Genomic DNA, 14,187 nt, shown 5'->3' on the forward strand with positions numbered 1-14,187 from the left:
CGGCACATTAACAGATATAGCAGAAAAAATATGTGAAGGAACTAAATTAAGTGGGGATTAAAGCCAGCTATATCACAAGAAGTTTCCAGTTTTGTTTGTAACCACACCTCACTTGAGACTATTTTTGGCAGCAGCTGGAGGTTTGGAGTGATGAGTGGATAGAGAGTCAGAACCTATGACTTTTGATGCTTGGATTTGCCCTTGTTCTTCTGGCTTGAATTATTAGCAAGTAAAATTTTTAATGTCATTGATGTAATTTTCTAACCTTGAGTGTCTGTCTGAAGTCATAGTCCTAAGGGTTCCAAGCATTCCTGAACAAAGGTGTGTGCTCAAGGATAGTAAATCTGACACTGCAGACTTCCTGGCACACAGACTTCAATTGAACATTCAGACACAATCTGTCCAATTTGTCCTGAAAACATACAATTTATAGAGCTGGGTGTTACGCAGACGTGGTACATATGGACTGTGAATGTGTCTAGGATTTCCAGTTGTATAGCAGCCAGTCAGAGCTGTTCTGAATGCACAATAAGGTTTCAGTTGCTAGGCCTACAGACATACAGGAATCCCAGGAGTGGATCCTGAAAAAAAATTGCACTGATAAAATTCTGGTCTGAAAGCAAGCAACCTTTGCCAAGGAAACCTGGCTTTTAGCAGTTCTTAATTAAAAAACAAAAACAAAAGAAAAAAAAATCAACCTGCCTCCCAGTGCTTCTGAGTGACTCCTGAGCTGTGGTGTAGCAGGTTTCCTGACACGTTATCAGTTACTCCCCATAAACTACCTCAGACTGCTCTTGCCAGCTCCCACTGGGATGTGAATTTTGCAGATTTTGGCATGGGCCTGGGAAGAGGTGGATGCTGGCTGTCCCAGACACAGTTTCTGCACACTTGCAGCTCAGCACTGTCTAAATACAGAATGAGCAATGCAGGTTTCTTTTTTTGTTTTGTTTTATTTTGGTTTTTTTTTTGTTTTTTTTTGTTGTTGTTGGTGGTGCGTTTTTTCGGGGGTTTGTTTGTTCATTGTTTCTTTCTTTGGGTTTTTTTGTAATGCACACCAGGGTATAATGCTCTCCCAGGGTGGGGGTATAATTTGATTTGTACTGTCTCATTGAAGAAAAGCATGCAAAACTAAACTTCTTATTTCTGTAGCTCTATTAGTCACTCTTGGTGGGCACAGATGCACAGATGTATGTCTTCTTTAAAACACGAAACACAAATATGCAATGCTGTGTTCAAGATCTTGTATGTGACTATCTTTAACTGAAGCATGACATAGCTAGATAAATGCAGTACAGGAATCTAAGCAGGTGTGTAAATAAATTGTTTGGAAAGAGAAAAAAAAATGCTTGAACTTGCTTTATACTTCTGTTTAAGTGTGTCAATGAAAATAGCATTGTGTTTGGAACTGAGAAGGGGATAAAGGAGTCTTTTCAAACAACCAGGGGCGGTCAGGTTTGTCATGATCCCAGACACTCAGCTTGCATTGGCTGGCTGAGGCTTTTACTCTGATGCTAGACTACAAGGTGTTGCAGATAGTGATATCCACTTACATTATCAGGTAGAGGGTTCTGTCTACTGAAGCAAAGCAAAGCAGTGCTGCTGGGTGGAGTATGTCTCCCCTGCCTTTGACCTCTGCTGTACTTGCTTCTTTGTATATGATGGCTCTGGCTCTACTCTACCCTGATGAGACCACACCTGGAATCCTGTGTCCCGTTTTGAGCTCACCAATTCAGGAGAAACACGGATCTACTAGGGAGAGTCCAATGGAGGCCTATAAGGATGATTAAGGGACTTAATTTCTGCTATAGAAGAAAGACTGAGAGAAGTGTGACCCTGTTTTGGCAGGGCGATTTGACCTGATGCTCTTTAGAGGTCTTTTCCAACCCCTAGCATGCTATGATTCTTACTTGCTCCAGGTATGTGTTTTCAAAATTACCTCTTTCAACCTCCTGCCTACATGAAACAAAAAAAGAGAGTTGACTAAAAAAAGCCATGCCTGTTGTAAGAATCTCTCCTAAATGTAAATCACCTTATGAACGTCATGATTACATTAAGAACATGAGAGGTGTCTCAACAAAGATGAGATAATAGTGAACTATTGGCCTGGTGTGTCAGCTCTGGCCACCAAGATAGCACACCTGGAACTCACATATACATTGTAATGTGACAAGAGCATGGGTCAGGTGGAGCTACAATGAATGAACCAGGAACAGTATGAAAATCCTGAGCTGTGCCAGTTTGGAGGGGGGGCATCACCTGGGACATCTCAGGCTGGAGGCAGCAGCCCAGGAACATCTCCCTTTTGCCAAAGAAGGCCATAGGTTGATAATTATCTCTCCTGCTCTCTTTCTCCATTCTTTCTCTCTTTCTCTCTCCTTTTTCTTTCTTTCTCTGTTTTATTTGTAAGTAATAAATAGTCTCTTTTTCATATATGACCTCATTTGTGTCATAATTTCACTCATGAGAATGTTTAAACTTCCTGACTTCTGGATCAAGACACCTGTAAAATCTCTAAAAGTTTGAGGGACCTGGACAAGCTTGAGAAGTAGGCACACACAAACCCCATGAGGTTTAATAACGCCAAGTGCAAAGTCCTGCACCTGGATCAGGGCAACTGCCAGTATCAATACATGTTGAAGAATGAAGGGATTTAAGGCAACTCTACAGAGAAGGGCTTGGGGCTACTTGTCAGTGTAAAGCTGGACACGAGCTAGCTAATGTGTGCTCACATCCCAGAAAGCCAAAAGTATCTTGGGCTGCATCAAGAAGCATGGTCAGCAGGTTGAAAGAGGTGATTTGGCCCCTCTGCTTCAATCCCATGACAACCAGCCTGGAGCACTATGTCCAGCTTGGAGCCTGCAGCAAAAGAATGACATAAACCTGTTGGTGCAAGTGCAGAGGAAGGCCACAAATTAGAGGAGTGGAACGCTTCTCCTGTGAGGAACGGCTGAGAGTGTTAAGGTTGTTCAGCCTGGAGAAGAGAAGAGAAGGGTCCAGGGAGACTTTACTGTGGCCTTTCATTAATTAAAGGGGGCTTACAAGGAAGATGGGGACATACTTTTTAGCAAGGCCTGCTGGGATAGGATAAGGATAATGGTTTTAAACTAAAAGCGGGATAAATGTTTTATGACAAGGGTCATGAAACACTAGAATTGGTTGTCCAGAGAGGTGATAGTGTCGTGGAGAGGGTGAATAGGGATGGAGGATGGTGATTATTAATTATGAATTATGAAAATATGAGTTATGAAATTATTATTATTATTAATATTTGATTACTTTATATTGATTCGGATGCATGGTTGTAATAATATAGACCATAACTGATTTAGTATTTACAGTTATACCCAATTATAATATTTACAGTCAATTTCTAATTAAGGGAACGAAAGGGTGCAGTTCTGACTCTTGTCCAGTAGATGGAGACTCGACAAAGAGCTTACGGCTGCTAGCTATGTAAGAGATATTTATAATGTTATCATGAGGCAGGTGAAGCTGGAAATACCATGCGGCTATGCGCGGGCACTTTGAATAGAACATTACTAAATGATATACACATGAAAGATACATGCAGAGAGACAAATTGCCGGATCACGCGGGCTCGCTGGGTATCTGCTTCTGCCCGAGGTTGGCCCCGTTCGGGCGGCACTTTCTTTCTCCCTCCTGGCTTGGGGGAGGGTGGGGGCAAGGTTGGCTTTCTCTTTCCCGTGGTCTGCGGGAAGGGCAGTTTGCTTCTTTGTCCTCCCACGGTCTGCGGGGAGGGGTGCGGGTCCCTGGCCGGAGGACGGTCTTTTTGGTGCTCGACCCTGTGATTGAGGACGGTTTTCCCATAGGCAGGTCTCCGGTGGGGGGTGCGGTGACGCGATGTTTCCCCCCCTTGGCTCGGCTTGAGGTGAGCTGACTGCCGCTTCTCTGGGTGACTGCTTCCATTTAAATTATGATGGTACAGTCATTGCCTTGGCTTCAATGGAGAGGCTAATCTTTGCTCTCTCTCTTTTCCCTCGGGGAAACCCCAGGTGTTTCACCCTGATACGGGCTGCGGAGCGGCTACAGGGGGCGGCTCCTTTCACTCCCACGGTCTGCAGGGGCCATGCAAGATGCTTTTCTGCTTATTTGGCTGCTTAATTAGCTTGCAGCATTTCTGGACAGCCAGGCTTGGGCTAGTCCTTCCCCCTTTGGGTTACAGCTTGCGTTCTTTGGGGGCTTCCCAGAGTCCTTTTCGACTGGGTCTACGTCGCTTCTGGCGACGGGGTCATCCTTTGCGGGTCCTTGATGCACACTCCATGGGCTGCCTTCCATGTTCGCAGAGGCTTCCAAGTATGCTTGTGTGAAAGGCTTATAGCTTACACAATCGTGAGTTGCATGATGGATGAAAGCAAAGGAGAGAGCAACGTGGCACCAAAATGGGGCAATACTTATAGACACTCGAGGCTGGAAACTAGCCAATGGGCACACTTGCCAACAACCTGCTTCCACCTATAGAGAGGTGAAGCTAGAATTATGCCTGTAGATGGCATCCCATTGAGATAGGTGCCTGCTTCTTGTTTGCCGCTTAGGAGACAGGCAGGCGCCTGAGCCTGTTGTCTTCCCTTCCTGAAAGGAGGGTGGAAGGGAGACTTCCCAGAACATGTTGGGACAAGTTAGCTGGTATCAGGGGGCATAATTCTGGGCATGTGATGCCGTCACAACAGATAGAAGCCCCATGGAAACATTTGACGTCAGGTTGGACAGAGCTATGAGCAATCTGATCTAGTTGAAGATGTCCCTAGTCACTGCAGGGGTGTTGGACTAGATCCCCAGATTAGAGATCCCCTCCAACCCAAACTCTGCTATGACTTTAGGAAATTCTAAAGCAATCCTTCTTCTTAGACCACTACAGAGACATTCATCCATTATTAGAAAGATGTTTCTCTCTTATTAGATCAACAATTCTAGTTTCTTGTTTTATTTTAAGAATAGCACCTGCAGATGGGAAAATGCACTACAAGTGTGAACTCAGCAATGCTTACAAACAAACTTTGTTGTCTGCTTGATATGGTGTGCCATTGTCCATACAAAAACTCCAACAACAAAAGTTAAGGCAAGAAGTGGTTTTGCCTTCTTTTTAGCACAAAACCTGAAAACATGACAGAAATGGGGCCTTTGCTCATCTGCACAGGATTCTATAATAATCATGTCTATGTAGCAAATGAAGGATTGTTCATCCTATAACACTTGCTGGGAATACTAGATTGTTTTTAACAAAACAGTAAACCACTTAATTCTGAAGACTACTGCTTCTGTTCTCACAGCATCATTTTCAAGTGAGACTTGTAATATGCTGAGCTTTTTTTGGTTTATGGGGATTTTTTGTATTTTTTGTTTGTTGGGTGCTTTTTATTTGTTGTTGCTTTGTTTATTTGTTGTTGTAGAATATGCTACAAAAAGCCTTATTTCACTTCTTTCTCAGTAAGTTAAATGTCCCTTTGCCTATAGATTGTGGATGTTTGGTCTTGGCTGGTGGCATTTCTGTAGCTCAAGTGCCATAGAGTAAAATGTATGAAGAGAGGGAGCTGTCTGGTTTACTAGGCAAGAGTATCAGCAGCATGTGTCAGATTCAGTTGAAAGAAATTATACAAAGGTTAGGTAGGTGAACTGTTGGTGTGATGGAAACACAAAACCAGCTTGATGTTAGACAGCATTTGTAAAGGAAGATGGGAATAGAGCCCTGCTTCCTAAAACCTTTAGATTTTGTAGTCTTTTTTTTTGTCTTGTTTTTATTTTGTGAGATTGTCTGGAGAAAGAAACTTGGTGGGTAGGGACAATAGGTCTGCACAGGTGGTGCACTGGAATGGGAAAGGAGACATTCCAATAGATTTGGAAAGGCTTGAAGTTGGAAATACTCCATCTAAACTGAAAGGACTGGTACATCTTGGTAAAAAGGTCTTTCTGACAGGAACTTTGACTATGCAGCACAAGCCAGGAAAGCACCAAACAGTTTGGGCCACTGTAAGAGCCCTGTGGCTGGGATGGATGTTAGCACTGCTTGTGTGACTTTTCTGATGTAGACGGTTTAAGCCTCCTCCCACTTAGGCCAAAATCTGATGTCTATGTCTACTGCTCTTCAGTTGGAGATGCACTACTACTTTCCTCAGAAAAGTCATATTTATCACCTGCTATCCAGGGGCGTAATCTATCTGCAGTTCTATCTGCTATGTTCTGCTAGGTTGCTTGCCTTTGTTGTTGTAACAGTGTGAGAGCTGAAATCCCCATCCCACACCGACAATAACCAGGCTAGCTCAGTCTGGAAGCAAATGAGAGCTGTATTTACAAGCAAAACTACAATCTATGATGAAATGCAATGAATGTGTACAAATATACACTATTCACAACATTCACAAATATGTACAATCAACAGAAAAGCACAACCAAGCTCCCTTTGCTTCCCCCCAACGGGCCTCCCCTCCCAGCCAGAAGGAATCCCCCCAGGCCCCCTTGGCAGAAGGCAGGGAGTCAAGAAGAAGAGAGGCTGTTAGAATTAGCTTGTCAAGGTCAGTGTGTTATCTTCAGCCAGAAAAAAAGAAGAAGCAGACAGAAGCCCAGCAAGCTGAGACTGCCCAACTCCCCAATCTTGTTTTGAGTAGAGATGCTTAAACATTTCTCTCTCTCCGATGGAAGTGTTTAGAATAATCATTATTTTGCTTTCTTATACCCAATAGTGATTTATTTACATTCTTTCACTTTCTTTGTTTGAACTTTGTGAAGAAAAATTAAAAATACAGTCTTAAAACTATCACAGTTGTAATTTAATATACTGTTATTTCCCTGTTACTCTGCATCTGACTTTTTATAAGCTTAAGAGTCCGGGGAGAATTTTAGAGGACTTCATAGAATCATAGAATGGTTTGGGTTGGAAGGGACCTCCAAAGGTCATCTAATCCAACCCCCTCTGCAGTAAGCAGGGGCATCCTCCACCAGATCTGGTTGTCCAGAATCCTGTCAAGCCTCACCTCAAATATCTCCAGGGATGGGGCCTCAACCACCTCCCTGAGAAACCCCTTCCAGTGTCCCACTATCCTCATGGTAAATAACTTGTTCCTAACATCCAATATATATCTACTTTTCTGTTTGTAAGCAGTCTCTCTCCATCCTTCTTGTAGGCCCCCTTCAGGTACTGGAATGTTGCTATTAGGTCTCCCTGGGGCCTTCTTTTCTCCAGTCTGAACAACTCCAGCTCCATTAGCCTGTCCTCGTAGCAGAGGTACTCCAACCCCCTCATCATTTTTGTGGCACTCTTTTGGACCCACTCCATCAGGACACAGTACCCCAGGTGACTACAAATGTCATTTTTTCCCCCCTCTAAATTTTCAGTGAAAACGTTGGAAAAAAAGGAACACAATGTAGGTACCGTTTGCCAACAGGTTGTTAGTCTATTTTCGGTAGCAGTAATATTTTAGATATCCACCAGAGGTCAGAACAGCATCAGTTTAGCTGAGGAGTGGTTGATCACGTAGTAAAGGTGCCAGTGGATTAAAAAAAGGGTTTCCAGGCTAGCCTTTTCATGCTATGGAAAGCACATGTGAGCGGTCCTGGAGTGACACCACTGCTGTCAAATATAACGTCAAAATCCACTTATTACTGTCTAGCACAGTTGTAATGTGATATTTCTTCTCTTCTCCCCTGCTCCCTGGCCCCTTGATCTGCAGAACGGCTTCAAGCACTCAACAGTTGATCCACCAGCAGTCTGATGCCTACCAGTTTTCCATCCAATGCATAGATTATACTGAGCTGCGCTTCCAAATATCAGTGTTCAGTATTTGGCACATAAGCTTGTTAAGAACACTTAAGTACACACAAGTGTGTTCAAGTGTCCTGTAGCAATGGAAGGTGTAACTTCCACTTTCAGATGGAACTCTCAGCAGTCTTACTCCAGTGTTCATGGCCTAGAATGCTGAAAAATATTAAGGATATCTCTCTCCTTTTTATTTTTTTTTGCCTTTCATGAACGGAAAATACCAAGAAAGCAAGCAGTGGAGCCTGACATCCACTAATGTTCAGTTTGCTTATTAGACATCAAAGGTATCATGATTGCAGAGCTGACACCTTCAAAATGGAGACAGGATCTGGGGCAGGCACAGTTTTCCTTTCTGTACCTCCTCTGCCATATCAGAAGTGCCTGGTGTTGATACCATCATCTGAAGTACACTGCATTAGGTGTCTGTTAATGCTTTGTGGCCTTCAGCACCAGGAGACTCGGGAATAATGGGGTAAATTAAAAAGTGTGATGACAAGAAGCACATGGCATGGTGTTATTAAACCAAAACTGAAAGCCTACATGTGAAAGAACTAATGTGTTAATATTGTTCCATACATTAGTTTATTTAGGTATTTATACATGTTATCCTATTATATGTGCTCTGTTATCTAGCATAAGACACTTCGGCCTACTAATTTTGATCTATTTTAGGTAACTTTACTTTCCACTGTAATGGTAAGCTCATCAAAATTATAGTTAATATCAACAGCTCTCAAAGTACTGAGTCAGTCCTTTATTTTCCACCTATTTCATCATGCACTGAAACAGCAATACATCAGATGTATGCCCCTCAGTACTTCTAAGAGACATAACATTTAAAGAGAATGAACTAAAAATGTATGCTCTGCTTAAGTAAATTCAGTGTGCTAGGTCACTGATGCGAGTTCATAAGTCAAGAATGTCTTTGCATATTAGTGTGTGTGGTGGTTTGAGCTCTGACTGGAGTTCAGGAGCTCGAATGATAACAGATTGAGATTCCTCCCCTGCTCCTCTCCCTTTCTCCCAGCAAGGTGGAGAGAGAGGAAAGAGAAAAAAAAAGGTAGGGGAGAGGGGAAGTAAATTCATGAAAGAAATAGTCTGAAATCAGTTTGGAAGTAGAAGAAGTAAATTTTCTTTTTTTTTTACAAAAAAAGGGGAAAAAAAGGGGTGTATATATATATATATATATATATATATATATATATATATATATATGTATAGCAGTAACAGGGAGGGTTCATAGACGTGAAGGATGAGGGTAAATGGGAAAATATACAAACCCAAGACTGGATGGCCTTGTATTCCCCTGGATACCAGTGGATTCAGTTGGAATAAAGTAGGCACCAGCCACATGGTCAGTGCAGGAGGCAGTGACAGCAGCAGTGCTCTTTCGAGCAGACTAGGCAGGAAAGAGAGCGAGCAGTGAGCTGTCCGTCTTTTTTATAAGCTTGCTGGACAGAAAGAGGGAGTGGAACAGACCACTTTCGAGTCAGGGGACCCCCTTTCTCCTGACAGGGGAGGAACCAAGTCCCCCCCTGGATTAAGTTTCTTTTGTCCAGCTGGGGGCTGGGTTCTTTCAGCCCCATCCAGGATGGGTGTAACCCAGCACAGTATGGTAAAGAATTTCCTTAGGCTTGAGAACTGGCGGTTACTCTCCCCAGTCCTGAGAGCTCTGAGGATGTCACCTTAGAAATGTTTTCAAAGAGGTTGGCTATATCTGTCAGACCCTGCTGTTGTCATCAGTTTAAAATGGAGGCTTGCTAAAAGACTACTGCAGGGTCCAGTGCTGTCATCAATAGAGATGAGAGAGACAGAAACACTAACTAGAAACAGCTGGAAGCAGTAACATAGCAAGCCAGTGAGTGACTCAGTTTGAGGAGCCCTTCTGAAATTGTGTTCAAAGAGGCTGAAGCTACTGAGCAGACTATACCCATACATGAAGTCACAGAGGAGTTGTGCTTCATCTAGGCCACCTAGCAAAGCACTGGAAGGGACATTTGCAAGGTCTGGGTTTGAACACATTTGAAAGTGGACAATGTGACTGAAGGCAGGGTTACAGAGCTCTGCCTGTGCAACCCTCTGGACTCGGTCTGGTGCAGGCTTGCAAGACATGGAGCTTTACCTCAAGGTGGCTCTCCACATCCTCTACAAATTACATGATCCTGGTCTGAAGGGGTTACTCAGTGGACAAGTACTAACTGGCAGCCTAAGCTAGGATATCTGAAATTAAAAGGACTTATAATGCAACTTGTCTTACTACTTAGACTGTACTCATTCAAAGTGGGAAAATTAATTTTACTATTGATTGGTTTGCTGACAAACAGGTTCAGATCTGAGTTTGGCAATCATATGTATTTCACACTGAATCAATCTTAAGGGATATACTCAAGCTCACATTTCTATCTAAATCAGATCTACTTTTAATAAGGCTTATAGGAAATCAAACAAACAAATAACCCTATCTGCTGGGGGGAAAAAATAATTACAAAATTTAAAATAACAGGATCACAGGACAACACAGCCCAGAAGGGTCTCCTGCTTGCAGCATAGTCAACAGGGAGCTCAGACCACATCTCAGAAGGATTTGTCCCACAGTGACTTGCAACTGTGCTGTCAGCCTTTCACTGCTTGACTCCCCCTTTCTCTGGGGAAAAGGGTTTTCCTTATATCCCATCTGAACCTTTGAATTGATTTATGCCCATTGTCTCTTTTCTCTGCATGAAGCATTGCTGTGAAGACCCTGGCCCTGTCTCCTTTGATAATAGACCCAAAAGTTTTGAGGGGCTGCTATTTGGTGACCCCTGAACTGTGCCTCCTCCAGGCTGAAACAGGCCTGGTCCCTCAGCCGGCAGGGCAGGGTAGTACTGCAGCCCTAGATACCTCAGTGTCTTCATCTTGACTCACTTCAGCTTATTGATATGTTTCCTCTGCTCTGGGTGCCACAATTGGACAAACTATATACCTGTTGTCTCCTGAGTGCTGAGCAGAGGGGTTTTATCTCCTCCTTCGGTCACCTGGCCATGCTCCTTTTCATACAACCAAGGAGATGGTGGCCCTCGGCTGCAGGAGCCAGTGCTGGCCATGCTCCCCTCACCTCACTCACTGCCCACCATAGACCTTTGCCACAGAGCTGCTTCCCAGCCCGGGTAGCTGAAAGGTCCATCCTTTCCCAGGAGCAGCAGGACTTGGCATCTGCATTTCCTCAGATCATATGGATGAAACGTTTTTCCCCACAGCACCTGGATCGCCAATTCCTAGTCCTCGCCAGGACCCCCCGCAGACGAACCGCCCACGTGGCCTCCCGGCACGAGCCACCCACCCTTCCTTCCCCCCTCCCTCATCGGCGCGCGCCAATTAGCATAATAAAGCTACCCCCCCTTTTGCCCCCCCCCTTCTCCCCCGGTGGCCAATGGGAAGCGAGGAGGCGCCGCCAGCTGCCGGCGCCGCAGCCGCTCGGCCTATAAATAAGGGCGGCCGGCGACTGCCGCTTCAGAGGTTGGAGTCGGTGGGTGAGCTGACTTGTGCTCTTAGCTTTTGGTGGCCTTTGTGCTGTTGAGATCTGCTGCTATGACTCTGGAGGAGATCCACGGACAGGAACCTATGCCTGCAAGCCACGACTGGTACGTGCGGCCGAGGGGCTGCTGCGGCGCGATGTGAGGGACGCGGAGCGGCTGCTGCGGTGGGAGGTGAGGGGAGCGGGACGGCCGTTGCGGGCGGTTGCGGTGCCGCGCTGACTCTGTCCTCTCCCGGTGCGCAGGATGCAGGGCGCCGGCAAGGCCCTCCACGAGCTGCTGGTGTCAGCGCAGCGCCGCGGGTGCCTCACCGCCGGCGTCTACGAGTCGGCCAAGCTAATGAATGTGTAAGTACGGCCGGCGAGGGCCGCCACCCGGCGAGGGGGCTTCGAGGCAGGCTGGCGCCGGCCTCGGAACTCACCGCGCCGCTCCGCTCTTTGCAGGGATCCGGACAATGTTGCTTTTTGTGTCCTGGCCGCGGATGAGGAAGACGAAGGGGACATTGCTCTCCAGATACACTTCACTTTGATCCAGGCCTTCTGCTGCGAGAATGCCATTGACATTGTGCGAGTCAACGACGTGGGCAAGCTGGCTGCCATCGTGGGGCCCAGCGAGGAGTCTGGGGAACCGCGGGACCTCCACTGCATCCTCATCACGGTGGGTGTCCCGCGGAAGGCGAGCGGTGCTCGGTCCTCAAGGCTGTGCATGCGCTACCGGCCTATTCACAGGATGGTTAGAGCCTTTTGGGGCGGTCCTGTCTCCTGCTGGTAGTCAGAACTTCTGGGCAAGGAGAAGAGGGCTTGGCACACTGTACAGCTGAGTAGTAGTAATAGGCTGCACTTCTTGTAACTGAATTTCTGCTACTGTCCACGAGGGTAATACCTCTATTTCCTCCTTTGTCAGGACAGAACCTGTGACTTGCTTCCTAAGCTAGTGTAAATACTGTGATGACCTCATCTGGCAGGCAGCACTCATGACGTACAACTTCTTTCTTTCTGGCAGAACCCAAATGAAGATGGCTGGAAGGACCCAGCACTAGAAAAGCTGAACTCGTTTTGTGAAGAGAGACGAAATGGCAATGACTGGGTGCCAGCTATCACCCTGCCTGAGTGATGGTGACTCAGTGAACTGGGGAGGCTGAAACCTTTGTTGCATTCTCAACGTGGTGTGAGTTCACTGAAGTGTGCAACAAGCTGCTGATTCCATGGATTAGCCTGGTCAAGAGACTGGATTAAAGTCACCCAGACTGGCATGTGGTGGGCTCCTACAGAGGAGAAAGAAGAGAGCAGCTCACCTTACCAGTGAGTCTCAGTAGGCTGCAACTGTGGAGAGGCAGACATACCATGAAACTGAAAAGTTTTGCAAGTTTCCTGGTCACCTGGAGCTGTTTCAGAAAGCGGAAAGGAAGATGGGAGAGGTGGGCCATGACTTTTTAGAAGTACTGGACAGAGTACTGTAACTAGGAACTGTTGGTGCTGTCTACAAAACACAGAAGAAAGTTTCAATATTTGATGGACTACCAGCGTCACTAAGACAAATATAGAGACTCCAAAGTGGACAGATTTCAACAGGCCTCTTAGGTCACTCTGAACTGGTTTAATAATGCAATAATTTTTATTGAAATACTTGCTGCTATTGAAGCTTTCATAATAAATTTCATAATTAATTTCTTGGAGTGTCTTGCTTACTGGGTGGGGAAGCACGTCCCTGAAATGCTGCTGATCTTTTGCATGTGTGCTGTGGTCAAAGTTATACTCCACAGTTGTGGAGCTATTGCTCAAATACTTTCTCTTTTGGGCTAGCTGAATGCAGAGCTGAGCTGTCCAAGTTGATAATTCAACCTTTCACCTTCTTGCAACAGCTGCTTATCTCAACAGCTTGCTAGACTAAGGAGCTGCATGCTTAATGAGCTTGCTTATTCTAATAGGTGGTCTTTGTAGTCTACCAAAGGAACACAATATGTGTTGGAAACACAGATTTTTGGAATACAGACCTGCACTAAATTGCATCATTAGTTCTCAAATATAACTTTTCAGCTCTGAGTTAGTCATACTGTATTTCCCCTTGGCAGAAGCAGCTTGGCCATGTTGGGGAGTGGGGACTGCAAAACTCCTTAAATGCATCTAACATGTGCTTTGATTAGAATGACATCATTAAATCTAAAACTAGCTAATAGTGAATAAACATCACATCTGCCACAAGCTGCTCTCTGATTGCCATATGCTCTAACAATAGGAGCTGTCACTCTAGAAGCCAATTTTGCAAAATCTAATTGCATGACAACACCAAATTAAGTCCAAAACAATTTAAGGATAGTGTGGCCTCTTTTAGAGATCCTGTCATGGCAAGTTAATATGGACAGGGTGATTTGGCCGTATATTGAAAGGGAAAATATTACTCCATTTCTGTGCAGAAGCTACATGAGTGCTCCAGGACTTGACATTAAAATGGTATAGTAATGATTCCTTTTCCAGAGAGCAAAGAGAGCTAAACTACTCACTTCCTCTATAGATGTTAAAAATATTCAAGTTATCACAATTACATTTCCTCCAGGCTAGCTTGCAGTGATTGACAGTAGCACTTGCTGTAAAGTAGTCATTTCTGCATGTGGTATCTTGAACAGTTCCAGTTTCTAGGAAGCTGCGTGCTCTTAGTTTCATTGTTCCTGATAAGGGAAGTTCAAATTCAGTTCCAGCATTCCTGGAATACACTCCCTTGTAGAGGAGGCATCTAGTACTGCTTGGCCTTTGTTAATGTGCTGTGAAAGGCTGTAGGATGGCAACATAATTGGAGTATAGGCTAAAGCAAAAACTGTTGGAGCCTCAGATCTCTGCAAGTATTCCTGCTTGCACTTAAGGTAGAGGAGTTTCTGTGCAGCCTGTTTTTCTACTTAACCTGCACTCA

The 14,187-nt window shown here is 44.9% G+C and overlaps 1 protein-coding gene across 1 annotated transcript; it reads left to right on the plus strand.

Annotated features, from left to right (window-relative positions):
• Nucleotides 1–11,338: 11,338 nt before the first annotated feature.
• On the plus strand, nt 11,339–12,836 carry GADD45G (growth arrest and DNA damage inducible gamma). Its single transcript, XM_054397872.1, has 4 exons — nt 11,339–11,391; nt 11,529–11,630; nt 11,727–11,940; nt 12,286–12,836. Exons 1-4 carry the CDS (start codon nt 11,339–11,341, stop codon nt 12,394–12,396), a joined length of 480 nt encoding a protein of 159 aa, XP_054253847.1. The 3' UTR covers nt 12,397–12,836.
• Nucleotides 12,837–14,187: the final 1,351 nt, after the last annotated feature.

Source organism: Indicator indicator, chromosome Z (assembly GCF_027791375.1).
Source record: "Indicator indicator isolate 239-I01 chromosome Z, UM_Iind_1.1, whole genome shotgun sequence".
In the NCBI taxonomy this organism is placed as follows: Eukaryota; Metazoa; Chordata; class Aves; order Piciformes; family Indicatoridae; genus Indicator; species Indicator indicator.

Excerpts from the sequence above, each read along its gene's own strand:
- GADD45G (XM_054397872.1), top strand. The coding sequence starts at position 11,339 with ATGACTCTGGAGGAGATCCACGGACAGGAACCTATGCCTGCAAGCCAC. Across the intron at positions 11,631-11,726 it reads TCGGCCAAGCTAATGAATGT|GGATCCGGACAATGTTGCTT; the intron begins GTAAGTACGGCC and ends CGCTCTTTGCAG. Across the intron at positions 11,941-12,285 it reads TCCACTGCATCCTCATCACG|AACCCAAATGAAGATGGCTG; the intron begins GTGGGTGTCCCG and ends TCTTTCTGGCAG.